Here is a 27,187-nt window from a genome sequence, read left to right on the forward strand (position 1 = left end):
CGTGGTGTATATCTATTTTAAAAAGTTTCAGTGGATACGTTTTATTTTTAGCTACAAAACGTCTTTGTCAGGTCTCAAAATAAGGAAAAAGAAAAAATTATATTCCATATATTGTTCAGTGAGAAAAAGTGGAATTAATTCACTGTGGAAAATCTCATTGAACCAAAGAGTGCATTTTTTAAGTAACAAATCCAAAGAGTGCATTTTTAAGAAACTAATCCAAAGAGTGCATTATTAAGTAACAAATCCAAAGAGAAGAGATAGAGTTTGGAAGAAACAAATCATTAGACAAAAATAAACTTTTCCTTAATTTCTTATTTAGTCTGTTTACTGGAAATATCAATGAGCTTTTTTTCCGTTTGGACTACGTTTTTGTATATTCCACTCCACTTAATCGTTGTGACCTAATTCAATAGAAAAGATAACAATAATAAAATGTGTAAATTGAAAAAATCTAAAGGGGGCGTTTCGCTTTGCCGCAATAAAGAACGTTAAGAGGCGGTTCAGCTTCAGTGTAGAGAGACTTCTCATCGTTCCAAACACGAACGTAGAGCTCTTGTCCTAAATACCTCCTTGACCATATCTGTGACCTTAGATTCCACATCCCTTTGTTATCCAATGACACCAATATGCTCGTCCACGATAACGGATACACCTACACACACACAACCGCATGATCAACCAAGTTGTAACGCTTCTACTCCAAGTTATTTCATTAGATTTTAATCATTCAACTTGTTACTGACAAAGACTATTACGTACTTGGAAAGTGTGTCTTGGAACAGCATCAACCAAGTTGTAACGTTTCCTCATGGTCACGTTCCATGTTCCTGACCCGTATCTGACAAATAACGTACGGGTTAAAATTATGAATAACCGGATCCAGTTTAGATAACAGAGGGCAAGGTGCTTTGCTTACCCAACAGGATATGCGCTAGTACCGTCCATGTGCCAAGACTGAATTGATCTCTCGTCGTTTTGGAAAACGATTTCTACGAACTCATGAAGCTCAACGTCGATCACCGATGTACCAAAGTGAGCTGGTCCAACCGTAGGAGTTCTAAGGATTGTCTTGAAATCAAACACGCCCGAGATGTTGTACCAATCAGCGAGTTTTAACGGTGTTGTTGGGTTGATGTACGATATTCGGTTTACTGTGTACCGAAGCTTCCCATTGATCATCGTGGCCGCATTGGCTAGGACTAGAGTTCGGTTTATTGGTATGGTACCGTAATGAAATGATCCTTGTGGGTTTGGTCTTGCAGCATTTGCCGTCAAATTCATCCTAATAATATTCAGCAAATTAAAATTAGAGAAAATCCACAAAAGATTATCCGGTTCGGTTATGTCCGGTTTGAATTAATACCTGATGGTTCTTGCTTGTTTCATGGACCAATGGATATGGTAAGTAGGACCCCCGGGGAGGGGACCATATGCAGCGTTTTGGGAGCCTAGGTAACGGAGACTCGCGGTTGTGGTTAGTACCGGTTTAGTAAACCGGGTTGAGGCCACCATGAAATAGTCCCTCACAGAAGTTTTTAAAGTGACCAAAACGGTTACAGACTGACCAACGTGGACGTCAAGCGACTCATAGCTCTCTTGAAGAGTGTGAGCGCCTTCTACTTCGATGAGGCTCATTGTGTGATTTTGAATTCTAAAATTTATCGATGTCGCTATACCGACATTCGATATTCGGAACTTATATGTTTTACCTTAAAATATACAAATGAAAACAAATACATATCAGAGACTAGTACAAGACTATGGAGAATGTAATAAAGGATCTTGATTTTAACTTATATGTGATGGCATTACCTTGTTGACCGGTAAAGACTAAACCTTTAGAAGCACCATTGATGAGAAGAGCATCAGGAAGAGGAAGAGCATAGCCTGCGTCGAGCCGCTTTCGCAAGTCCTAATGATCACAATTATAGTTATATGATGTACAAATCAAAACTTTACGTTGACTTTCAAGTAGTCTGAAATGTTTTTGTGTGGGTATATATATTACCTTGTGGCTCATTTTGAACCAGTCAGAGACGAGGAGGGTGAAATCGCCATCTGGTGTAGGGTAAGGAGTGGTAATAACGGCTCTCTGGTTAACGTTGAGAGCACCAAAAGCACCACTGGCTCGGTGCATCGACGTGGAAGCGAAGTAAGTGTGAGTGCCGATTTGATCTTTAAGTTGAAACTGGTAAGTCCAGTTTGAGTTTGGTTGGATAGGACAGTTTGTTCCCAATACTCCATCTTGCCACGATGTCCTCCTCTGCTTCACTCCGTTCCTACACATATTACAAACCTGTGTTAAAGATTTCATATGCGTCTAAACCGCAATTAGCTCAATAGGTTATATAGTAACATGTATACCAAGTGATGAGGAATGGCTCGTCAAGCTTGTTAATGAGATTAACAACGACATTGTTGTTTGTAACAGCTTCAATCGGAGGACCAGGGAACTGATTATTGATAAGAATGACCTACGTACATCATACAAAAAAATAGAAAATTACACTAATAAAAATTAGTTTCTCATAGCAAGATTAAATCTAACATATATAAAATAATGGTTTATATTGATACCTGTTGAGGAACACCAAGAGGAGATCTTGTTCCATAAGTGACAGTCCAAGTGTAGAACATATATGGGTCTTCCCCATTAACCAAAACAGAGCCCAAAAAAAACAAGGCTCCTATGAATAATTTACATAGCAGGAGATTGGTCTGTTTCATTTTTGTAAGACGAATAGAATGTGATCCTGATCTCTCTCTCCCTCTACGAGATTCAAGATCAAGAATTGGTTTTTTGTTTGTTTGTGAGTATATGCTTTGGGGTTCTACCAAAGGACAATCTTATATACACGAGGGAGTAAGTAAGTGTTTTGTATTTTATTAAGTTTTGTCAGCGAGGACGACGTGAATCCCCATGCATCACACAAAAGCCTCAATTGCTCTTTTGCGGCGTACTTCATGCAAAATATGCTTGCCCTTGACAACTTTTTTATTTAAAATTTACGCGATATAGATATGAGATTTGTGACTATCATAGATATGTGTACTACTAGAATTACTTCAATCACCAAGTTTTCTTTGTCGGCAAGAGAGTATCACCATTTTTAGATTGAGTAAAAAGAAGAAATTGAACCAAAAAAAGTGTTCTATATTGGCCCCGTTAATTTCGAGTGAGCTGGTTCAGTGACCAAAATATTAGTCTAAGATCTGAAAGATATATAACTTGAAAAAATGGTTTGCATTTGGTACTATTGACTATTGTATATTAAACCGGTAAGGATATTACGGAGTACAAACAAATATAGTTTGATGTCAAAAAAAGTTATGAGAATTTCAACGTGAAAATCTTATAAGCTGATTTAGCCTTATATTATCAAAGACAAAAAAATAATAATGAAGAACCGACATAACATAAATCGGAAAGCCACTAGTATAAAAAAGTGCTTTTGCCTACACTAGTGAGTGTCGGTCACAATTGTATAACAAAACGTTAAGTCAAAATGAAGAAAGAATACATCAATGCAACCCAAAATGCATTCACCAAATAAACACAATAATGTTCGTTGTATACAATAGTTGATATATACACTAATACTTAATGCAATTCAAGTTTTATAATTTTTTAATTGAATTTACGGGGTGCCTTTCTTAAAGTAGCCAATGACTTGGTACGAGTGCATACAAAATTTTCATGGAAACTTTTTAGGAAATACAATTTTTTTGGACTAAGAAAAGCGCGTTACAATTTTTTTGGACTAAGAAAAGCGCGTTTTGAGACGAGATTTGACTTTGGAAGTTATGACTTATATACAGTGCCGGCTTAACTAGGAGGGCGGATGCGACTGCCCCGGATACATAAATTAAAGGGCATATACTTATAAGAAAATGGGCAAAAAAAAAAATTTGTAAGTTAGAAAGGGGCATAAAAAAAATCTGTAAGTTAAAAAAGGGCAAAAAAAAATTTGTAAGTTAAAAAAACACACAAAAAAAACTTTGTAAGTTAGAAAGAGGCACAAAAGAAAAATTTATAAGATAGAAAGGAGCACAAAAAAAAATTATATAAACCAAAGAGACCTAAAAAAAATCAATAAATTTTTCTATAGATTAAGAGGCATTTTTTTTTTAGTTTGCCCAGGGACATGTAATATATGTTTAAGCCGGCACTGCTTATATAAATAGAATAACATTAGATAACAGAGTCTGGGAAAGTAGATCTTGATCTACGATTAAATAATCTTTGGTTCCCTCATACGTAAAATAGCTTAAATAAGGAGGTTGACTTTTTTTTATTTAGATGTATGCACAAAAGAATCTACAATTAAGAAAAACAACGAATCACAGAACACATAATGCTAATTTTCTCAAACTAATTGAAACATAAAGAGTGTGCTTCTATCTCACGAGATTCCAACTAATTAGCATTACTTTACTAAAATTAAATGAAGGTGAAGTCAAACCAAATGCTAATGAGTCGATCAAACCATGAGACATTGGTGATGCATCCCTAGAAGAGATCACACATGAATTCGTTACCACTAAGCTCGCTTGTACCATGTGAGTATACACTATAATATGCTAATGTATTTATACCACATTAATAAATGCATGTCTATATCCATGATTCCTCTCTTCCTCATCTTACGAAACTTGTCTTGAGACTAGCGAATCGATTATAGAGCCATTAGTGGATTCATCCTTTTATTTGGGAATTTAGGAAGTTTCATGCCTTTGTTCCTTAATCTCTGCATTGTTGATAGTATGTACATTGTACATTAAGGTTCTACAAAACATAAACCTTTAAACAATTTAAAATTTACAATTTCTATGACTCACTGACTAATTTGCCATTGTAGTACCAATCAATCATAATGGATATATCAAAAATTGTTTATTTTTCGTTACCAATAATCTCGACAAGAACATTGTCCATTCTCAAAGCAATGAAACCGAGTCGAGTCCCTTACGGTTATCTTCCTCTTTGTGATCTTCGATATGAACTTAATAGCACTGTGACAATCCACACAAGACCTCAAATTCTTAAACACCTTAATCGCTGTTCCTTCTTGTGTCGATAAAATTGCAAACGCAACTGCAAGTTTCTCGCTATGATGCACAAGATTATCTTCTTTCTGTTCATCTTCTACATCGTGCAATACAAGACTAGTAGCAGGAACATACCCTTCTTCTTTCATCTTCTTCCTCAATTCACACAAGAACTCAATTATTTGGTTATACATTGGATGCGAAGTATCTGCTGCTATGAATACATGACGCTTCCGTTTTATCTCGGTCCAGCTTGAACCGGGCCTTTTGGTGACTCCAGTTTCTAGCATTCTCTTTCTCATCTTCCCTTCTTCCTCCCATTTTCCTGCTGCAGCATAGATATTAGCCATTGTAACATAAGTAACAGGATTTTCGGGTTCTATTTTGAACAGTTCTTGAGCCGCTTCCTCTGCTAGTTCAATGTTTCCATAAGTGGTACACCCACCGAGCACGGAAGCCCATAGAAACTTACTAGGTTTCATCGGCATTTCGCTAATGATGCTCTTTAACTGTTCGAACCTTCCAGACCGAGCTAATAGATCAACAAGACAAGTGTAATGATCAGAAGTATGCGATAACCCGTGTTTCTCTGTTATCGAGTGAAAGTATTCAAGTCCTTTTTCGACCAACCCTGCATGAGTACAAGCAGAGAGGACGTTTACAAAAGTAACATGATCAGGTTTCGTGCCAGATTTGAGGAGCAAATCGAAATACTTCAAGGCTTCATCAGGCTGCCCATTCTGAGCATAACCACCAATCAAAGAAGTCCAAGAAACTAAATCAGGTTTAGGACATCCATCGACAACATGTTTTGCACTTTCGATGCTTCCACATTTCGTGTACATGTCTACAAGAGAGCTTGATGCAAAAGAGTAGGGATCAAACCCAATTCTTGTCATGTGTCCATGAACTTGCTTCCCTAGCTCTTCTTTCGTGAGATCAGCACAAGCGTTCAAAACTCCAGCAAAAGTGTACTCATTAGGTCGTTCACAAGATGAACCTACCAACTCAGAAAACAGAGAAAACCCTTCTCGCCATCTACGAGACTTGAAATATCTATCTATCATTGATGACCACGAGACAACATCTTTGTCAACAATCTTATCAAAGATGTTTCTTGCTTCATCAATACAGCCACATTTCCCATACATATCCATCAACGAACTCCATAGCACCTCATCTGAATCCAATCCAGCTCGAACGATATGCCCATGAATCTCTTTCCCTCTACGTATACATGGAATCGCAGCAGCAGCAGCTACCGCACTAGAAACTGTAAAAATATTAGGTCTTGAATCCGGTACCTTTTGCATCAAACTATACAACACCAATGCCTCTTCAGGCTGATCCTTCTTAACATACCCTGTAACCATACCCGTCCATGAATAACTATCTCTCTCAGGCATTTCATCAAACAACTTCCTCGCTTCATCAACCAAACCCACCTCCGCATACCCATTAACCATTAGATTCCACGAACACACATCTCTCTTAGGCATATCGTCGAACACCTTCCGTGCATCAACCAAGCTACCACATTTCGCATACATACCCAAAAGACGGTTCCATATAACGATCCCAGGTACAAACCCAGAAGCCCTAATGTGTTGATGAACCTTCTTACCTTCTTCAAGAGCGCGTGTCTGGCTACAAACTTGGATGAGATTACAGTAAGTAGAAGCAGGTTGCTTCTTTGCTCGACCCAGAAGTTGAACAGCTTCTCGTAAAAGCTTCTGTCCGCATAAAACATCAATGGCTTCACCAAATCTGTTAGCTTTACATAATCGCTCCACAACACCAACATCGTCATTGTTCGAATTAAAGAACTTTTTATCTGAAAAACTCTTCTGTGATGCGAAAGCAGAGGAGGATAGGTTTCTTTTGAATATAAATCCATGAAAAGTTGTAAGCTTTCTCACATTTGAATGACTCATCTTTACCAAATCAAAAAGGTTTCAAATTCAAAGATCTCGTCGCCGGCAACATTTAAGAGTTCTTCCGATGTTTTTATTAAGAAACCTTCTCGGTGGTTTAGAAGGTTCCATTATCTTTTCAAAAATTCAAAATGAAAACAAAAAGCTCCGATGCCGGGAATCGAACCCGGGTCTCCTGGGTGAAAGCCAGATATCCTAACCGCTGGACGACATCGGATTTGTTGTTACAACTATTCTTAAAAGATATATCAACCCTAAGTATATTTCTATTTTCCCCAATCAATTTGCTTTTTTTTTTTTTTGATTGATATAGAATGAGAATCAGTCTTTGTTCCTTGTTTGTCACAAAGAAAACAGCATCTTATTGGATGGATTATTCATCTTTACAAGATAGAACTAAGACCATCCAAAACATTCAGCTTTTTAGTTGTAGAGAATGAAAGAATCTTTGAAACTAATATCAAGCATCCATTGTTGTTTTGCCAATTTACCAATAAATATCTTAAAGATAATTTTATTTGATTAGAATATAAGGATTATCATTCACAACTTTTGATTGGATGTTTTCTATAAAGTTAATGAAAAGAGTTTTGATTAGGTCGAAACCCATACCCATACATCTACCATTGGACAATAAGTATGTTTCTTTTACAAGTAAAAGTCGAGTTATGGGATCCAAAGTTGCATGTAGTGTCTGAATTCTTTGCCACTACATTTTGGTTAAATTTGGATGTAAGTGTGTATATATTGTGTTCAATAATTGACGAAAACTATTTGAAATACGGAAATTTTGAAAGATTGTTGAATTATTGATTGACAAACAACAAGCCATGGGATTCTTACTTATTACTAGTATTAACCAAAGATATATCTCATAGGATTCTCGCGAATAGAAACGATGAACCTTATCCTCAAAATTTTAGATTAGACAGAGCAAAAGCTATATCGTTTGTTAGAACTTTTGTAAGGGGGAAAAAATAATAATACAAAAAGGTTAGGGTTACGTGTCGTGAACCCACTACAAGAGAATCTAATCAATCAATCAACGGTATCAAAAATCTCGACGTCCTTATTACAAGCTCGAGACGTTTCAGTTCTTCTCCTTCATAAAAAGAAATAAAAAAACGATTCCAATGAAAGTAAAAAATTCAAGATTAGTTGGATACGTGTCACGGTCTTGTTGGCTTAGAGTTAGCCGTTTCTTTTTGTCCGTCCGTTTAGATTCCCTTGTGGTCTTTATTGTTTATAGGTCTTAGACATTTTTTTACATGCTAGTAGGGTGTTTCGGAAAGTATATTTTTTTAACAAAAGGAATCAAATGTTATTTCGAAAAGGTTTTTTTTAAAAAAATTTGTATTTGGCTACAAGGAAAAAAAAAAAAAAAGCAACGAATAAAGTTGCTTTGCGTCGTGGGATCTTTTACATTGGATTATGCGAAAAGATCCTTTGTGCTCATTACTAGTGTTTTATACTAGATTTTTTAATTATTTCATGAATTTTTAATTTTATTTTACAGACCACGAATAAATCATTAATATATGAATTCACTTTTTAATTTTGTTAGTTATCAAAATTGATGATTAGTGAATAGCTTTGCTATAAATAATGGTGCTACGGCTATATAGTTCAGCCTTGTTTACAGAAAAATGAAAGGAACAACTACTTCATACTAAGATATATATATATATATATATATACGAATTACATGAACGAAAAGCAATAAACCATGAAAAGGGCACTATAATGAAACACAATGTATAATGGTTACGTCGTTTCTTTATATTAATGCTAAATTTGAATGTAAACGGACGTTGCCGAGTTCTTTTGACCACTTCACTCTTTTTTTACAAACAACAAATTTTTGTCGATTACTAAAACACCTAGTAATTTTACGTTAGCAAAAACTAATGCATTTCTCCGTTGGATTTAACGAAACTAAACCTTTCACATAAAGTAAAGCGAAGGTGTCCTATACTAGAAAAGATGAGTTTCTAATTCTGTGTACTAATTTAGTCTAGTTATATGATAGTAGTACAAACTAAAAAAGTACCAAATTTATGTGTTGTACGTCTTATATAAACGTCATACAAGTACTGATTAATCACTAATCAGTTTGATCGGTTATTAAACGAGTGGTTCTGTCTTGATACAAATGAGTACAATTGTACAAATACATGTCATAATATATATACGTCTTTATGCTTCCCCTAGAACTTGGATTGTTTTGTTTTCATATCTTTTTTTTTTTAATTTAAATATTGTCAATGTTTAATCTCGTATGGTGTTGACTACAAATTTCTAACCTTAAAAGTTCATAACATTTCGATTAATTATAAAAAGTCAATATTAGTTGTAATGTAGATTTTCATTATTTAAAAGTATATTTTCACATTCCTTAAAACAACAATGAAAATATCTTTGTTGAATTGTAGAATATGTGTTTGCAATTTGTGATTGAAACAAAAGCCAAAATAAAGAAATGTTATATTTCCATATAGCTTTTACACTACTTACCAAGCAAAATCAAAAAGATTTAACAAATGATATTGTAATTGTTAAAGTAAGGAAAGAAAATTTTTATGTTTAGTATGACGTAAGCAAAATATTAAATATGATTTTCCTTTATTTGAAAAGTTAGAAAAATGTTAATTTTGGGGGATTATCTAAAAATGAAAACAGGATATATTTAGTGGGATTTGCACAGTCTGAACCACTTTGGTTATGCATAATACAGTGTTTGGAAACTATTTAAATACAGGATAACAAGAAATATGAGAATCTTGAATGGAGGCATCACTATTTAGAAAACAAAATAAATGACAAGTTTCCCAAAAACTGAAAATAGTGAATTTAATTGTTATTAGCCTAATAAATAGGAGGAAAGTAAAAAAAAAAAAAAAAAATCCATAAAAGAAAAGAATAAATATTTACAAGTGAGTGTAACGATTCGCCGCGTGTGTACGGGACATCACAAAAAGATTCTTTGTTTCCCATTTAAAGATAAAATCTAATTTATCAATTTACAAAAACACCCTCGAGTCTCTACTTATTTACAGCGGCTACGGTTCACCGCGTCCTTCATCTTCTTCCTCTCTCTAATCCCTTTTTTTCTTTTCTTCATTTCTTCTTCTTCTTGTTCGTCTATATATACGTGTGTCTTGAAGCTTTTCTTTGTCTTTTATCTTTGTTTTTTTCTCGATGGTTCAAACAGAAACAGATCAAAGGATGGGTCTTAATCTGAATTTGTCTATCTACTCTTTACCAAAACCCTTATCTCAATTTCTCGATGAAGTGTCGAGGATCGATGACAATAAATCGAAACTGTCTGAAATCGATGGTTATGTCGGGAGATTAGAGGAAGAGAGGAAAAAAATCGATGTTTTTAAACGAGAACTACCTTTGTGCATGCTCTTATTGAACGAAGGTACCTTTGAAAAAATCTCTCCTTTTTTTATAAATCGAATTGTGTTTTGTGTTTTGTGATTTGAAGAGATTGTTATTGTTTCTGTCTCTCTGTTTTAGCGATTGGGATGTTGGCAGAGGCTAGAAAAGGGTCATCAGTGATGGCATCAAATGGGAAATTCAAAGATGGTGAAGGGGCAAAACTGGAAACTGATAAAAAGAGCTGGATGAGCTCTGCCCAGTTATGGATCTCTAACCCTAATTCCCAATTCCAATCGGTAATTAATCTATGATAAGAATCCACAATTTTCAATACAAAGATCAATCCTTTTTTTATGTTGTGTTGTGTGATGGATTCTTCAGTTTGGTCTGATCATGTTTTGTTTTTTAGCAGACAAACAAAGAAGATGATCGGTGTGTGTCTCAGAACCCATTTCAGACTTGTAATTACCCTAATCAAGGAGGGGCATTTCTGCCATTTAACCCTCCTCCTCCTCCACCACCACCGGCTCCTCTGTCTCTCATGACTCCAACATCAGACATGATGATGGATTGTAGCAGAATTGAGCAGAATCATCAGTTCAACAGACCTTCACAGTTGCAGAGTCATCACATTCAGAAGAAAGAGCAGAGACGTAGGTGGTCACAGGATCTTCACCGTAAATTTGTTGATGCTCTTCATAGACTTGGAGGGCCACAAGGTTAGTCCTTAACCACAGAAACTAATTAAAGGAACCAACTTTGCATAAATTGATGAGTTGATTATACTGAGATTGTGTTATGTTGTTGTTGTTTTTGTTGTGAGACAGTGGCTACACCAAAGCAGATTAGAGATTTGATGAAAGTTGATGGTTTAACCAATGATGAAGTGAAGAGCCATTTACAAGTAAAAAGTTCTCATCTTCTTAGAGTAACTTTAAACTTTGATGTTTGAATGAATGAATATGATTGTGACAGTGAGGTTGAAATGAATATGTTATTGCAGAAATATAGAATGCATATCCGTAAGCACCCGTTGCATCCGTCAAAGACTTTGTCATCCTCGGATCAACCTGGTGTGTTAGAGAGAGAATCACAGAGCTTAATAAGTTTGTCGAGGTCGGATTCTCCACAAAGCCCACTTGTTGCGAGAGGGTTGTTTAGTAGTAATAATGGTGGTCATAGCTCAGAGGAAGCAGAGGTAGACGATGATGAGGAGGAGGAAGAGGAGGAGAAATCTGATGGACGTAGCTGTAGAAATGAAGCAAAGAAGAAGAGACAAGTGTTGGATCTTGAGCTTTGAAACTATATATACATAGTGATGATGAGATCATCTTTTACCAGCTTATGTTACTTATATATATGCTCAAAAAAAACTTTTGAGTTTGTTCCGGAGTTTTTGTAGATGTAAACATGAGAGGGGAGGAAATAAGCTGAGGATTTTGAGCAAAAAATAGGTTTTTTTTTTTTGCCAGAGGATATAGATAGCAAAGAGAGTGAGTGAGTGATCAAAATCCTCAGGTTTGTGTTCTTTTTTTCTTTGTTTTGTTTTACTTCATTAGAAAGGTAAAACTCAGATATCAAAGATTTTGTTTTTTTTTTTGCTTGTTGAAAGAGTCCATATCATATGATTTAGTTTTACCAACTCGGTAAATCGAGGCTCATACTAAAATTAGTTTTACCTTGGAAAACAGAGGATGAAGAAAGTCACAATCTTTGTCTCTCTCTGTAAGACATCGTTGTCTACCTACTCTGAAAATAATAAAATAAGAATCTTTTATTGCATAAAATCGTACGAAAAGATAAGATTTTTTTTTAATCGTCTTAAATACGACAAGATAACGAATTTAAGATTTTCACTATTGAGATGTATAGGAAAATTGACTAATCACTGATTTGATGTAGTTTAATTCCACGAGATTTGCATGTTTGGTGGAAATAGTTTCTTGTTCTCATTCGTTAAAATATACTATTAGAAACACTAAACCAAGCGAATATCAGCTCAATTTTGATTCGGTCGGTCCAATTTCAAACCACAACCGGTTTAGCAACCCGGTTATTTTCGACCACAATCATGTGGTTTCGGCCTTTCGGGTCTGGGCCTCACGGGCCACATCTCCACACACCTTCATCAATAATTCACTTTTTTTTTTTTTTTTTTTTTTCTACAAACGCTTTTCGAATCAAAAGGCTCGGCGACATTGAAGTGAAAGGGTTTAAGCAATCACCGAAGCTCGTACGCCGGCCGTGAGCTAAGAACCGACCTTTTAGTTAGTTTCTTTCCAAGTCAACCCAATTTAAAGAACCATGAGAGAAATCGTTACGATTCAAGTTGGTGAATTCGCAAACTTCGTCGGCTCCCACTTTTGGAATTTCCAGGTTAGAAGCAAAAACACCTCCCAATGATTCTCAAATTTGCTCGGATTCCGATTAAAATGGGGTTTCTGGGTTTTGTTTTTGTCTCTGATTTTCATTACAAAAGTCTTGGTCTTTTTTTTGTTGCTAAAGTTGAGGACTTTTATGCTTGAAAATGTAGGATGAACTGCTCGGATTGGCGAGTGACCCAGAAAGCGATCCAATCTTTCGAAACCATAATCTCAACATGGACGTTCTCTACCGCTCCGGTGAGACCCAGCAGGTCAGACAGATTTTGAGATTTCGTTTTGACTTTGATCAATCTCACTTGTTTTTTTGTAAATCTCAACCATTTCATTTGTGTGGTGGTGGATTTTTTATACAGGGGGTTGCTACATACACTCCTCGTTTGGTTTCAGTCAACTTAAAAGGTATTAGTCTTAGCTTTATCTTTCCTGCTTTGGCAAAGACTTTCATGTGTTTCCAGTTTCAGACTAGCTTGAGAGAAGAGCTATAAGTGTAACTTAAAGATATAGAATTTGGTTTTCTCTTGGTTATTGTACTCCAATGAACTTAGAACAAGCAAGATTCTGGTTTTGAAATCTACATAATGGTGGTTATATGTTTACATCTGATTTTTTTTCGTCTTTTTAGGGTCACTAGGCACCATGAGCTCACGTGGTACTCTCTACAACGAAGGTTCATCATCAAGATCAGATTCTTCAACAACCTGGTCAGTTTCTGCATTGGTAGATATATCCTGAACATGGTGTTTAGGGAGATTGAGTCTTAGTGCTGTTTAATTGAGTTTAGAGTAAAAGTCTTGTTCTCTCACTTGGGGTGATATGATCAAATCTCTAAGTTTGCATAAGTTGAATATATCCGTTATGTGACTTGTAGGTTTGGAGATGTTGATACTCAGAGATCAGAACCTCGAAAGAGGAACTTGTTTCTGCAAAGTTTGTATGAGGAAGAACAGAAAGTAGGGAAAGAGATTGAGGACAAAGATATTGTTGGATCCTTAGATGAGGAAGTTGAATGTTGGACTGACTTCTCCAAATCCCATTATCATCCTCAAAGTCTATACGAGTTGAATGGGTTATGGATGGACTCTAAGGATTTCAACAACTATGGAATTGGTAAAGACGTTTTCTCTGAGGCTTCACGGGGAGAGGAAATATGTGACAGGCTCCGTTTTTTCGTTGAAGAGTGTGATCATATTCAGGGTATTAAGTTCCTTGTGGATGATTCGGGAGGATTTTCAGCTGTAGCAGGAGATTTCCTCGAGAACATGGCAGATGAGTACACGAACGTACCAGTATTGTTATATTCCGTAAGGAGTCCAATGTCACAGATGAGCCCGAAAAAGACAGTTTCAAACAAGCTTCACGATGCAATATCGTTTTCTCGACTCTCGTCCTTGTGTAAACTCTTCACTCCAATCGGTTTACCATCCTTGACCGGAAGTACAGAACATCCTAACTCTCATTGAAACATAAATCTTTTGATTTTCTCCCAATGCAACTAATGATTTGATTTGTCTTGTTTTTTAAAGGTAAAGCATCAAAATATCTTAATCTCGGAGATGAGAAACCTTATCGAAGCAGTGCAGTGTACGCCGCTGCTCTACATGCAAGCACAATCCCTTTCCGAATGCAACCCACTAGCTCGAATTCAAGTGAAGTATCAAATTCTATGGATGTTAATACACTTGTACAGCTTTTAACCGGACGTGGTCGACAAAACATAGTGGCGATTTTAGATTCTGCAATGCCAGCTCCTACATTAGCAGGGAAACAGTTAGAGAATACACTTTTAACGAATTTACAGTCGTTAACGCCGGAAGTAAATGAAGATGTAGAAGACAATCAAGCGGTTGAGTCAATGTGTATACTTGGAGCTCTTAGATCAGAAGATAAAGAAGCATTGGTTTCAGAAGTGAAGAATGCTGTTGATGCATCTTACGAGCAGGCAGTAACCAAAACGAAGCCGTTGTTTTGCAATCTATCTGTTTCACGTTGTCCTCTTCCAGTACCATTGCCGTTTCCTTCTATATTTGGAAACCTTGTTGGGATAAAAGGTGAGATATTGAGCAGTCCGGTGTCGGATTCTCTGTACAGAGGCTCACTGGATGTTCACTCCATACCGATAGCAGCAAGGTGGAGATCCTCGAGTGCTATTTTGCCGTTTTTGGAAAGCAGAATGGGGAATTTAGAGAAACTTGGGATCCAATGGGGAGCCATGGGATCAGATGTGGTTAGGACATGGGGATTTGGGAGAGAAGAATTGCAGGAAATGAGGGAGAATCTGTCAAAAATGGTGTCTGAGCTCAATCCTCAGTTTTTCGAATCTTCGGATTCAGATTAGAGTGTTAAGTTATGTCTTAAAACAAATCTGTTGTATCATTATCTCTAAAGTTTTTTTCTCGTTTGGTTTAGAACTTTTTGGTCAAACCCGTTTATTGCATATTCCATGTGCTTGGATTTATGTACTTCGTATAAGCAGCTTGAACGAAATTGAAGCAATTGAATTGAGTTGAATTGAAATTGGGAGGCATACGATACAGCAATGTCAAACCAGAATAAACCGATATCAACATTTATAGTTCCAATGGGATGATTTTGATCAATCTGAAACATTGCTACTTTTCCAATTTTCCCTTCCTGTCTACTTCTTTTGTGCACTATAGAGTTAGAAACAACAACTATCATCTGCTAGAACCATATGATATGATGCCATGCTCTCTATCCATGGCTTAAGGGATCAGTAACCTGATGCACCTTACGAGCCTCAGCGCTTGAGTACTGTCCCACGGCTCTGGCATGAGGAATCGATTGCTTGCCAGCTGCAAGCGCATTCACATTCTCAACTAAATACTGTCTCGGGAGCCTCCCGACCACATTACCTTCCTCGTTCCCTTTTCTATCTAGAAAGGCAAAATGAGGAATACCCTCAACACCAAACTCATCCAACTCTTGCTCCCATTTCGTATTGTCCACATTAAGCATCACAAAGTTAACTTTGTCCCTGCAAACCACAACACCACAAGTAATCTTGACATTAACACATAAAAAAACTTGCAAATACAATAGTGTCTGAAAACCCCTATATTTCCATTAATGATTACACAAAGAGGAGATTAATGGTTTGCTTCTGTAATCTTGACAGCTCTAGTTTGTTCATTACCATCTATCTATCTATATATAGCCAATCCAATCATAACGAAGTTCCTTAATCCATTAAACCAACACAAGATTAGGTTTCTTCTACAACAACTAGCTTGTTCATTAGCTTCTACATATATCAAAGATCTAGCTTGCTCATCTAAAGTTCTCTAACTAATAATACAAGGTTAATGGATGGATCCTGCAACTAGAAAGCTCTAGCTTGATTTTCAGCTATATGTAAAAGCTTCAATTTAAAGGAAATTGCGATGAAAAATCACACATAAAAGACCATTACTTGTATTGCTGCTCGATTTTGTAAACATCAGGGGCTAGTTCTCGACAAACCTCACACCAATCTGCATAGAACTCTACCACTGTCGGCTTTCCATTCGACAAAGCCTAACAATATTCATTTCACAAAAACCATATAAGCTTGCTTATAAAGTCATTCTATGAGATAAAAAAAAAAACAAAGATGAAGAAGAATCCAAAACAGAAAGAAAAAAAACCTCCTCGTAAGGCAACGCTGAAGCGGTTAAATCCTTTAAAGAAATCCCGAAATCGAGCCTTGTCGATACAAATAAAGACAAAGCCGCGATTACAGTAATAGCCGCGACTCTTCTGTTGATATCCTTATTGGGTGTTTCAGGGAACCCCGAAGAAGAAGAAGAAGAAGAAGAAGAAGAAGAAGATGATTCTACTTCCTTCGACGCAGCAGAGTTTTCACCATTATCCACTGTCAATTTCTCCTGAATCAGGAAAGAAAAAGCAAAGACCTTTAGATAATCCGCCGTCGACCCATTTGAAAAAGATTAGAAACAATCGAAAATTGAACCTGGGTTTCGGAAGAATCTGGGTTTGGTAGGCAACGAACGGCACGAAATCGTGGAGGTCGTAATTGGGTAAGGAATAAAGATTGATGATTTCGAGGACTGAGATTGAATCCATGACTCGATGGAAGGTTTAATGAAAAGACTAAGCGAGCCATCGTCGCACGAGAGAGTGAGAGAGAGATCAAAGCAGTTCAATTTCAGATCGTTATTAACTATCGCAGTAGTTGTAGCTTCTTCGTCTAGCTAAGCTATAAGAACCACACATTTTTATTGAAATTATTTCGCGGACAATATCAAATACGACCAATGGTTACAATTAATTAACGAGACCCTTTAATAATTAACAAAAAAAGCCCATTGGTTGTTTTCCTAAGCCCATATATTCTTCTTTTACTTGGGCCTAAGACTGCAAAATATGGAAATTGATATCACAACAAGGCCGGTACAGGTTATTAAGATAACATACGCCTTTTAATCAAAAACAATAAAATTAAATTCTGTACTGGCGAAGTAATTTTGTGTTTTTTTTTGTGGGGAGGTTACCATTTTTGCTCAAGTCCGCCAAAAAGCGAAGAGAGGGTTTTTGCGATACAACAACAAAATCTCCTCCCAACAAATTTGGGCGTTTTCATTTTCTCTGTTTCTTCCAATTTCAATTTCACTCACACAAATCTTAAAAAATCTCGCCATGGTTGAAGAAGCAGCTTCAGCATCGGAAGCTTCGGTGACGGAGGTTGTTCAAACTACCCCAACCGAGCCTGCGATCCAACAAACCCTAGAAGAACCTAACCAAGCCTCAATCGAAGCCACTCTTGAATCTTCTGTTCAGGGAGGCGGCACTGACTCTACCTGTAACAACAACAACAACAACGCCGCCGATAGTGCTGCTACTGATGTTTGCGATGAGGAGCGTGAGAAGACGCTTGAGTTCGCCGATGAATTGACGGAGCAAGCCTCTGCGTTTTTGAAAGACCAAGATTTCGGAGAAGCCGTTGATTGCTTCAGCCGCGCCCTCGAGATCAGGTATCGTTTTTTGCATTTTCGCGAAACTCAATCGAGGGTTTAGGGTTTCATATGTTTCCGATTCAAATCTAGGATTTAGGTTTTTTTTAATGAGATTTCAATTTTAGACTGAGTTTTCTAAAATTTGGTCGCCTTAGGATTTAGGATCTAATGAACCTTTGTTGCGTTTGTATTAGGGTTGCACACTATGGTGAGCTTGATCCTGAGTGTATAAACGCATACTATCGATATGGATCAGCTCTTCTGGAAAAGGCTCAAGCTGAAGCTGATCCACTTGGTAACATGCCTAAGAAAGAAGGTGAAGTTCAGCAAGAGTCCAGCAATAAAGATGATTCTGTGAAGAACACCACTGCGAATGGTGAAGCTTTGGCTGCTGCATCTGTTGTTTCAACTGACCCAGAGAGACAAGGGAGTTCAAGTGGGCAAGAAGGTAATGGAAAATTTTGGGAATTGTCCTCGTTTAACCTTATGTGGTGTAGATGCTACTGCTTATTTGTTTCTTAATGTTTTATTTAATCGTAGTTTCTTGTTTTTTTCAAAAAACTGTATGCAAAATGATTGTGGATGTGCAAGTTTCTGACCTTTGCTCCCCCCTCATGCATAGGTTCTGGTGGTAAAGACCAAGTAGAGGATGGTGAAGATTGTCAAGATGATGACCTATCTGATGCAGATGGTGATGAAGATGACTCTGATTTGGATATGGCCTGGAAAATGTTGGATATTGCAAGGGCTATTACTGACAAACAGTCTACTGATACAATGGTAAAAGTGGATATACTCTGTGCGCTTGCTGAAATTTCCTTGGAGAGAGGTATATTTTGTTAGTTTGTATATCTTTTGTAGAGTTTATGTATCATTGTTATGCTCTATTTCCCCATTTCAGTTTTCTCGATTTTGAGTTGTTGATTTATATTATGCAGAGGACATTGAGTCTTCCCTGAGTGACTACAAGAAAGCATTGTCCATTGTAGAACGTTTGGTTGAACCTGACAGTCGACACACAGCCGAATTGTATCCTTTTGATTTCTTAAATTGTATCTCATTTTTTCGTTTCTGTCAATTGAAGTGTTGGTTTATATAAAACTTAACTTGAACGTTTCAGAAACTTCCGTATATGCATCTGTCTAGAGACTGGATGTCAGCCTAAAGAAGCAATGCCATATTGTCAGAAGGCTATATTAATTTGCAAAGCACGGATGGAGAGGCTCAGTAATGAGATCAAAGCTGCTTCTGGATCAGCAACTTCCTCAACCGTCTCTGAAATAGATGAAGGCATCCAACAATCATCTAATGTTCCCTACATTGATAAATCTGCTTCAGACAAAGACAAAGAAGCTGAGATCGAAGTCATGGCTGGTCTCGCTGAAGATCTAGAAAAGAAGGCAAGTTAAATAAGTCTTCATTTGATTAGAAAAAAAAAATTGAGCTCCAAACCCATACTAATGTCCAACATTTGTTTTATGCAGTTTGAGGATTTGAAACAACAAGCAGAGAACCCAAAACAAGTTCTTGCTGAGCTAATGGGCATGTCATCGGCCAAGGCAAGTGCTAGTGAAAAGGCTGTTCCTGCTACTGCTGAAATGAGCTCTTCTAGGATGGGAACTGCGAATACCAATTTCGGGAAAGATTTAGAGTCGCCTACAGTCTCAACTGCTCATACCGGTGCAGCAGCAGCAGGAGTAGGAGCATCGTCAGGTGTAACTCATTTGGGTGTAGTTGGAAGAGGAGTGAAGAGAGTCTTGATGAATGCAACCTCCATTGAATCAAGTGCATCAAAGAGACCAGCTACTGAGCCTTCAGACAAAGCCGATGGCAACTCTTCTTGAAGGTGAAAAGGAAAAAGGTATAGAAATTTCTGCTGAAGTTTTTAACCGAAGAAAACTGAGAAAAACATTTTGGTATCTTACTCATGAATCTTCCAAGACTAGATGTTCAAGTTCTTGTATTGTAATGGGTCCGTCGTACTTGCAACTTTTTTAACCGTTGAGAACTTCGATTTGCGTACTTCTTGTTAACCGGTATTACTTTATGTGCTTTCTAGTTTAGTGACAACATCTTATAAGCACAAATATCTGATAATCATCGCTCAGGTGTCTTTATCACTTCACTGGATTAGTTTATTTCTAACTAAGAGATAAGAAGATAATCTTTCCTACAAAATGTGGGTTACTTGTAGAATTAAGATCTGAGATTTTATATGATTAGTAGAAAGTTTCGTTATGTATTAATTAGGAGATACGATGAGCTGTATACGAAAAGAGAGACCTCTTTGGGGGAAGCCACGTGTTAATTCTGTCAGTGTCACCCCAGCAAAGCCTACGTGGCGAGCAGCTCTATATATATCGAAACTCAAGAACAGTTGTCACAAATTGAAATATAACTAAATTACATACACTCGAAGTCGACGATTTAGTATCATTATATTAATTTAATTAACAGTCACATTTTAATTCTTTTATTACTCATATTTGAAAGTTTCAAAGATTAGCAGCGAAGATGTTTTATGATTGTTTTATAAATACTCTGCTATGTGAGAGAGAGTTTACTTGCTACATTCACAAATAAAAAAAACTTGCAAAATGGGAAGGGTTGAGTATTTGGCCATGAAGACTTCGGACGAGACGACGGCGAACCTGATCAATTCCGATCTGAATGAGTTCGTCGCCGCCACAAAGAAGCTCGTGAAAGACGTAAGGCTGCTCGGCGGGTTAGGCTTCGGCACGTCTTTCCTCCAATGGGCTGCTTCAATCTCCGCCATGTGAGCAGAAAAGACCAAACCAGTTAACCTTTTTTCTTGTTGTGTTTTTGTTAGGATCATTGTGATGATTCTTATTGTTTGTTTTGACAGCTATCTATTGATATTGGATCGGACCAACTGGAGAACCAAAATGTTGACTAGCCTTTTAGTGCCATACATCTTTTTCACACTTCCTACGGTTATCTTCCACTTCTTTAGGTAATCAAGAACAAGATGCTCGATCTTATGGAGTTATTTAGAAAATGTAACTAACGTTAGATTAAATGTCACAGCGGAGATTTTGGGAAATGGATTGCTCTCATCGCGATCACAATAAGGCTTTTCTTCCCTAAAGAGTTTCCAGGTCAGATTACTAGACATTTGTTTGAATTTCGAACCTAATAATCACGAAACTTTTATCTTAAAACTTTGTTTATTTTCATCGTTTAGAGTGGCTAGAGATTCCGGCAGCATTGATTCTTCTTCTGGTGGTTGCGCCGAGACTCATAGCTGAGACACTAAGAGAAAATTGGGTTGGAGCAGTAATATGTCTTGCAATAGCATGTTACCTTTTCCATGAACACGTTAAAGCTTCTGGTGGATTCAAAAAATGTTTTACGGAGAAGCATGGCATTTCCAATACCCTTGGGATCGTTGCCCTCCTCGTTTACCCGATCTGGACCATATTTTTTCACATCTTCTAAGTCCACTGACCCACTCCAACCCCATTGGCTTGTATGTTGTCTTGAATTAAGATTCAACGTTTAAATTGTCTAGTGTCTTTTATAAGAAGCATTTCAGTTGTGCTGACTTGTAAGCTCTTTTATCTTGTATATGTGGCCTTGTAAGAAACTGTGAGTTTTTATATTGGTTGGTTTGTTGAAAAAGATCTTGAATATTCTAGACTACTTATATTCAGTTGACAATGACTAATAGTTGTTTCTTACAAAATAAAAATATTTTATAGAATTTTAATGGATATGCTATAGCATGGATTTTTACTTTTTAGTTAAATTTTGCTTGATTAGTTTTAATTGGTTTGTTTATTACAATGCAATACGTGCCGTTGTTCATATCCAAAAGTGTAATGCACGACGTTTTTTAATCAATAGCGTATATTACTAGAATCAATGACATACAATAAGCAGCCACGTGGCATAACACAGAACCTGATACTGTAATCCCCTTTACACTTCCAAATCTCACAAAAGAGAGACACGTCAGATCAGAGAGAGCTTTTTGGTCTGATCAGAGGAGTGACTCTGTGGCGGACTATGGCCGCTTTCTTACAAGCCGCCGTTACCCCCATGCAATCCACTAGGGTTGTTACGCCCACCAGCGCCGCCGCAAAGCTCCGGACTTCTTCTCAGAGTGTCTCTAAATGCTTTGGCTTCGAGCCGGCGGTGGCGAGCCGTGTCTCTTGCTCCCTCCACAATGATCTCAAGAACTTAATTCAGAGTTGTGTTGACGCTACTAAGATCGCCGGTTTTGCACTCGCCACCTCTGCTCTCATCGTCTCGGTACGGTTTTGAACTTTTTGGAAATTTACATCTCTTTTGATGACAAAGAACTCAAACCTTTTACAGTCTAGTTTGCTCCTATGATCGCTAAATTAGGGTTTAAGAAATCGAGAAACATATGAACATAGATTTATATTTTAGGGTTTCGTCCTCTTAATACACTGAGTATCAACTTTTAACGCTAAAGACTCAGCCTTTTAGTTTACTTCTGATGATCTTGATTACAAAAGTAAGGTTTAAAATAAAGATAATGGTATGTTGTCATGTTGACGATCCATGTAACATGTTTTTGTGTATATAATTAGGGGGCAAGCGCAGAAGGAGTGCCAAAGAGGCTAACTTATGAAGAGATACAGAGCAAGACTTATATGGAAGTTAAAGGAACAGGGACTGCAAATCAATGTCCAACCATTGAAGGTGGTGTAGACTCATTCGCCATAAAGCCAGGCAAATACTACGCCAAGAAGTTTTGCTTAGAGCCAACTTCATTCACCGTCAAAGCAGAAGGAGTTAGCAAGAACTCCACCCCTGATTTCCAAAACACAAAGCTCATGACTCGTCTTACCTACACACTCGATGAAATCGAAGGCCCTTTCGAAGTAAACCCTTCTGCTAAAACCTTCCATACATTCGTACAATCCATACAAAATCTTAACTTTGTGGTATTGATTCAATAGGTAGCTTCTGATGGAAAGGTGAAGTTTATAGAGAAAGACGGTATTGATTACGCTGCAGTGACTGTACAACTTCCCGGTGGGGAGCGTGTACCGTTCTTGTTCACGATCAAGCAGCTCGTGGCATCAGGTAGACCAGAGAGCTTTGGAGGAGATTTCTTGGTGCCATCTTATAGAGGCTCGTCTTTCTTGGATCCTAAAGGCCGTGGTGGCTCTACGGGATACGACAATGCGGTTGCATTACCTGCTAGAGGAGACGACGAAGAGCTAGCTAAAGAGAACAACAAAGACACCACTGCTTCACTTGGTAAGATCACATTTAGTGTTACAAAGAGTAATCCGGAGAGAGGTGAAGTGATCGGTGTTTTCGAGAGTATTCAGCCTTCGGATACTGATTTGGGTGCTAAGAATCCTAAGGATGTCAAGATTCAAGGAATCTGGTATGCTCAACTTGAAGAATAAAAACATAGATTAGCTAGAGAATCTGTTTGTTCTGTAAATGTTATGATTAAAGATGATTGGTTCCAGTTCATAAGCACATGTTGAACTCCATTAGGTAAACACTATACTATAATTTAGCTGTTGCACTTTTGGCTTTAATCAGAAACTAATTATTGTGATGAAAAGAGACTAATCATTACGGATTAAGATATCATATTTGTAGATCTGGATAATTGCTTGGTAACAGCAATATGATTTCTGGTTAGAAAGCTAGAAGAGATTCATAATTAAGCAAAACCATATGCCTTCAGACCCCATTGTTGTCACATCTTTTTTTTTTTTCACCTCCCCTGTCTCAAAAACAGAGGACCCTTTGCTCTGTTTCTTGATTCTGTCTTCTCTCCTACTCAAAGTTACAAATCTTTTGGACAACACAGTGATGGAAGATAGAAGAAGCTGAAAATGACGAGTAAGAGAGACGATAACAAGGGCTCCGTTCATGGAGATGGTTAGAACGGCGTCGTTTGGAACCAGCTCAAGCTTCGTTCTTCGTATTGGACAAACTCTCTTTTCTTCTGCTTCGCTTCTTTTTATGTGTTTTAACGATGACGAAGATTTATACGCTTACACTGCCTTCTGGTAACAAACCAAATCTTTCTTTTAAAATTAGAAATCAAGTTTCGAACATATACTTATGAATGTTGTGGAACAGTTATTTAGTTACAGTTATGGGTTTAGTGACACCATGGAGCGTGACGTTAGCCCTAATGGACGCTTACTCCATCATCATCCAAAGCCTTCCTATGCAAGCAACAGTTATATCAGTCATCGTCGCTGGAGATTTTGTAAGTTATCTTTGTGTTTAAAAACCTTCCTAGCTATATTCATCTACTTTAGAATATGTATGCTACCAAATGATCTGATTGTGACTAGTAATAGACATAGACATAGTGGAGATAGATTATATTTTTTGATTGGTTCCTATCAAAAATACAATCCAAGTAGTATTCAAATTGTAATACATTCCACAACTTTATAATTAGCTTTTCTGCTATATATCCTTTCCCACTATAATATCTGTAGTGGACCATATCTTATGAGAAAAGATTGATAGATATCCAAATCACATTAGCCATTAAAGGATAAAAGCTTTTAGGCTATGCACCAACTTATAGTTATCTAATAATGGTTTCCACTGTAATGAATGGTCCATGGTGTTCTCAATTTCGGGTCAACTAATCTGTAACAAATATTATGCAAAAAGTTGTTCGTACCTTTTGTTTCTTGTTTAACTTAGACTCCACTATCATCTTTGGTAATTCAGTGTGTGGTAGAATGAATCTCAAACTTATAAAGTTATAGTTATAGAAATTGTAGTAGGCCAAGTCTTTGCAGCTGACCGGTCCAATCATGTTATGAACCATTCAAGTTTTTGATCTGTCAAAGTTAGGTCTAAAATAATTTCAGGCGGTTAACTACAATTTAAACCGGAAAAAAACACTAGCTCATGTCGAATCTGAAAATGATCATGATTGATATTGAACTGACGACTCATGTAAAACGAGTCATATCAAAACCAGAATAAGTTGATGATGACCCATCAGACTCTTATAACATTTCAATAGAACATAATCATCATATTCAATCATCGCCATCTGAAAATATCTGTTTGCATTAAGCAGAGATTATGGATCACTGATCTTTGCTTGTTGTAATCAAGATTGCGAAATCACTAGAGTACATCAACTTGTATACCTTTGTTGTTTTGTGGTACTAGACTATGTGAATTCTTTTATGGCTCTTTAAAGGACTCGAATTCTATTTTTTTTTAAAATATATATAATAAATAATAAACAGGAAAAGGTGTAATTAATTAGCTAAAATATTTTAAATGATTGATTTACTAATTATAAAATATATGGATTTGTTCAGGTTCTGTCGTTTTTGTCGCTGGGAGGTGCATGCTCGACGGCGAGCGTGGCCGTACTTTTGATTGGAGCCGGAGAGAAGCAGTGTGATCGGTATAAGTTATCGGCGACAATGGCGTTTTTGTCTTCGTTTCTTTCTTTCACTTCCACTTTCTTTAACTTTCGTCTTCTTCCTTCTTTAATGTCTCACTAATTAGATTTCATTTCACCAGCTTAATATTTATATTATATTCTCCTTTTGTATTCTTCTTCTTTTTCATTTGAATTGTTTCTCAAAATGCATATATTATGGCCGGTAGCTAAATTATCTTGCTTTTATGTAAATAAATATGTATGTACATGTCTTATGTGTATGTTTAAATTTGAATAGTAAATGGTCATATCGGATGTCCCATTAGAACACTGTATTTATAGGAAACCTTTGTAATCATTTGACTGTAACAATTTTGACCTTTAATAAAGTACATCTTGTAATTTGTAAGGCTTGTTGCAGCATTGCACATGGGTCTATACAAAAACTTTAAAATTAAAACTATGCTCTACAGCAAAATCACTAATCAAAAGCTCAGTCTACATAGTAGGAGGATGGTTGAAAACAATTATGAAAAAGTACCAAACTGAATAGAAAGTAATTACAATATCAACTGTATACACTGAATCACTGATATATTTAACTTAAACCAATATAATGAATAAATCATGATGTCGACGTCAGACAACAAATTTTTTGTCAATTGTACAAAAATATGTACAAAAATTATTCAAACCTTAAAAAACATTTTTCAATTGCATAAATATATCCAAATTTAGTTAGATGCTATCAATAAGAATGAACTCATTTGTTAAATTACCATTTTATTATATAGGTTATTAATCTGTTCATATACTATATAGTGTTAATGCAATATATGGGAGACATGAAGATCTAAAGTGTCCAATCTCATTTGATTTGCAAATGTCTAGATTTAGATAAGTATTTATCTGTATTAGCATACATACAGATGAATCAAATTAATTAGTATATTAATAATAGATTATTATTTCATTGCTTATAAATGAGAATCGACTTATGGGTTTTTAAAATGTTCTTAGTTGTTTTTTTAAGGCACCGGCTTGTTCAAGTGCATGCACATACACATTCATGTGTTCCGTACGTAAGTTTCTATAGATTTTCTTGGATACCCAAATCACATAGACAAAATTTTATGTGTTGTTATAAAACTAAACCCAAATGGTCAAATTACATATAAACAAAATTTCACAACCATTTAGACCTAGTGCACTCAGCAAAACTATATGTAGAAAACCTTTTAAACAAAAAATATATATATATATATATATATTAATTCTGAACTTTATATGTAAAGAGTGTGAATCATGTGCATATATAGACTGTTCCACAAAAACAAGACCAACATAATAATAATTTATACTTTTATGAACCATAATTAGGAATAATTCTTAAGCGTTCAGAAGTAATTAAAGTAATTAAAGGGGACCCAAGACAACCTTGCATGATGATGAAACTTTTGATTCTAAATTTCTATGAAAGTTCAAAGACGGGAAGTTTCATGGCAATGACAAGTGTGAGCTTTTTTCAATGAATCTAAAGAACAAAACAAGATATTATTGGACAAAAAGAAGAAGTCCCACTATCGTATAAAAACAAGCATATAAATATAATACAAAACCATGAAAATCAATATATTCCAAAATCCAAATATCGTGTGAACCATATCTTTTAATTTTATAAGTTAATTAAATCTTCTAGCATATGGATATTTTCCCATTCAAATTATTTTTTTAAAATATAGTTTTGTAAATAATGTATATGTATGTTTAGAAAAAAGTTTTGTATGTGTAGAATGTATACTACGCTGATGGACGTATAAAATGACCGTATTAAAAAAAAGATGGAACATGCATGGACGCGCCATTGGTGTTATTTATTTTTGACTAATTTCTTAAGATTTATCACTAAGACATGATCACATAAATACAAATTGGGGAAATTAAAGATTATAATCTTCGTAAATGTTCATATGCACATGTTAAACGAGAAAATTTCACCTCCGCAACACACCAAAAAAGAAACACAATCATAACTAAATAAGAAACCCAAATAAATTGAATTTAAATAAT

General features: G+C 36.3%; 9 protein-coding genes and 1 non-coding gene across 14 annotated transcripts; 6 read left to right on the forward strand and 4 right to left on the reverse strand.

Annotated features, from left to right (window-relative positions):
• Nucleotides 1-284: 284 nt before the first annotated feature.
• LOC104729479 (L-ascorbate oxidase homolog) lies at nt 285-2,815 on the reverse strand. Of its 2 annotated transcripts, none has more exons than XM_087477686.1 (8): nt 2,581-2,815; nt 2,368-2,477; nt 2,012-2,282; nt 1,816-1,915; nt 1,367-1,712; nt 920-1,285; nt 763-841; nt 285-655 (listed from the first exon to the last, which is right to left on the reverse strand). In XM_087477686.1, the coding sequence occupies exons 1-8, from the start codon at nt 2,728-2,730 to the stop codon at nt 455-457; spliced, it is 1,623 nt and encodes a 540-aa protein (XP_087333812.1). In that variant the 5' UTR covers nt 2,731-2,815; the 3' UTR covers nt 285-454. The 2 variants fall into 2 exon arrangements, with proteins under 2 accessions (XP_087333812.1, XP_087333811.1); XM_087477685.1 differs by lacking the exon at nt 2,581-2,815 and having other exon boundaries at nt 2,012-2,199; nt 2,243-2,282; nt 2,368-2,469.
• A 1,921-nt stretch (nt 2,816-4,736) lies between these two features.
• LOC104729480 (pentatricopeptide repeat-containing protein At4g37170) lies at nt 4,737-7,091 on the reverse strand. Its single transcript, XM_010448419.3, has one exon. It carries the CDS (start codon nt 6,984-6,986, stop codon nt 4,908-4,910), a length of 2,079 nt encoding a protein of 692 aa, XP_010446721.2. The 5' UTR covers nt 6,987-7,091; the 3' UTR covers nt 4,737-4,907.
• Nucleotides 7,092-7,131: 40 nt separating this feature from the next.
• TRNAE-UUC (transfer RNA glutamic acid (anticodon UUC)) lies at nt 7,132-7,203 on the reverse strand. The gene has a single exon. It is a non-coding gene; the product is annotated as a tRNA-Glu (tRNA).
• Nucleotides 7,204-9,781: 2,578 nt separating this feature from the next.
• Nucleotides 9,782-11,967, forward strand: LOC104729481 (transcription factor HHO5). 4 transcript variants are annotated; one of them, XM_010448421.3, is made up of 5 exons: nt 9,782-10,410; nt 10,509-10,666; nt 10,783-11,089; nt 11,198-11,274; nt 11,374-11,967. In XM_010448421.3, exons 1-5 carry the CDS (start codon nt 10,185-10,187, stop codon nt 11,668-11,670), a joined length of 1,065 nt encoding a protein of 354 aa, XP_010446723.1. In that variant the 5' UTR covers nt 9,782-10,184; the 3' UTR covers nt 11,671-11,967. The 4 variants fall into 4 exon arrangements, 2 of the variants coding, with proteins under 2 accessions (XP_010446723.1, XP_010446722.1); XR_015573944.1 differs by having other exon boundaries at nt 10,044-10,410; nt 11,194-11,274; XR_015573943.1 differs by having other exon boundaries at nt 10,065-10,410; nt 10,780-11,089; nt 11,194-11,274.
• Nucleotides 11,968-12,265: 298 nt separating this feature from the next.
• LOC104729483 (uncharacterized) lies at nt 12,266-15,268 on the forward strand. The gene is made up of 6 exons (XM_010448422.3): nt 12,266-12,746; nt 12,904-13,005; nt 13,108-13,153; nt 13,377-13,455; nt 13,623-14,188; nt 14,278-15,268. Exons 1-6 carry the CDS (start codon nt 12,675-12,677, stop codon nt 15,087-15,089), a joined length of 1,677 nt encoding a protein of 558 aa, XP_010446724.2. The 5' UTR covers nt 12,266-12,674; the 3' UTR covers nt 15,090-15,268.
• LOC104729484 (thioredoxin-like protein HCF164, chloroplastic) lies at nt 15,239-17,053 on the reverse strand. The gene is made up of 4 exons (XM_010448423.3): nt 16,725-17,053; nt 16,399-16,638; nt 16,185-16,288; nt 15,239-15,749 (listed from the first exon to the last, which is right to left on the reverse strand). The coding sequence occupies exons 1-4, from the start codon at nt 16,875-16,877 to the stop codon at nt 15,467-15,469; spliced, it is 780 nt and encodes a 259-aa protein (XP_010446725.2). The 5' UTR covers nt 16,878-17,053; the 3' UTR covers nt 15,239-15,466.
• Nucleotides 17,054-17,199: 146 nt separating this feature from the next.
• Nucleotides 17,200-19,749, forward strand: LOC104729485 (uncharacterized). The gene is made up of 6 exons (XM_010448424.3): nt 17,200-17,745; nt 17,922-18,175; nt 18,350-18,556; nt 18,666-18,756; nt 18,848-19,127; nt 19,212-19,749. The coding sequence occupies exons 1-6, from the start codon at nt 17,411-17,413 to the stop codon at nt 19,569-19,571; spliced, it is 1,527 nt and encodes a 508-aa protein (XP_010446726.2). The 5' UTR covers nt 17,200-17,410; the 3' UTR covers nt 19,572-19,749.
• A 444-nt stretch (nt 19,750-20,193) lies between these two features.
• On the forward strand, nt 20,194-21,369 carry LOC104729486 (cold-regulated 413 plasma membrane protein 4-like). The gene is made up of 4 exons (XM_010448426.3): nt 20,194-20,503; nt 20,594-20,701; nt 20,776-20,846; nt 20,933-21,369. The coding sequence occupies exons 1-4, from the start codon at nt 20,325-20,327 to the stop codon at nt 21,184-21,186; spliced, it is 612 nt and encodes a 203-aa protein (XP_010446728.1). The 5' UTR covers nt 20,194-20,324; the 3' UTR covers nt 21,187-21,369.
• Nucleotides 21,370-21,626: 257 nt separating this feature from the next.
• LOC104729488 (oxygen-evolving enhancer protein 1, chloroplastic) lies at nt 21,627-23,302 on the forward strand. The gene is made up of 3 exons (XM_010448428.3): nt 21,627-22,002; nt 22,308-22,601; nt 22,680-23,302. Exons 1-3 carry the CDS (start codon nt 21,757-21,759, stop codon nt 23,136-23,138), a joined length of 999 nt encoding a protein of 332 aa, XP_010446730.1. The 5' UTR covers nt 21,627-21,756; the 3' UTR covers nt 23,139-23,302.
• Nucleotides 23,297-25,445, forward strand: LOC104729487 (CASP-like protein 5C1). Its single transcript, XM_010448427.3, has 3 exons — nt 23,297-23,756; nt 23,830-23,962; nt 25,050-25,445. The coding sequence occupies exons 1-3, from the start codon at nt 23,617-23,619 to the stop codon at nt 25,236-25,238; spliced, it is 462 nt and encodes a 153-aa protein (XP_010446729.1). The 5' UTR covers nt 23,297-23,616; the 3' UTR covers nt 25,239-25,445.
• The last annotated feature ends 1,742 nt before the right edge of the window (nt 25,446-27,187 follow it).

This window comes from Camelina sativa, chromosome 12 (assembly GCF_030686135.1).
Source record: "Camelina sativa cultivar CO46 ecotype springtype chromosome 12, ASM3068613v1".
NCBI lineage: Eukaryota > Viridiplantae > Streptophyta > Magnoliopsida > Brassicales > Brassicaceae > Camelina > Camelina sativa.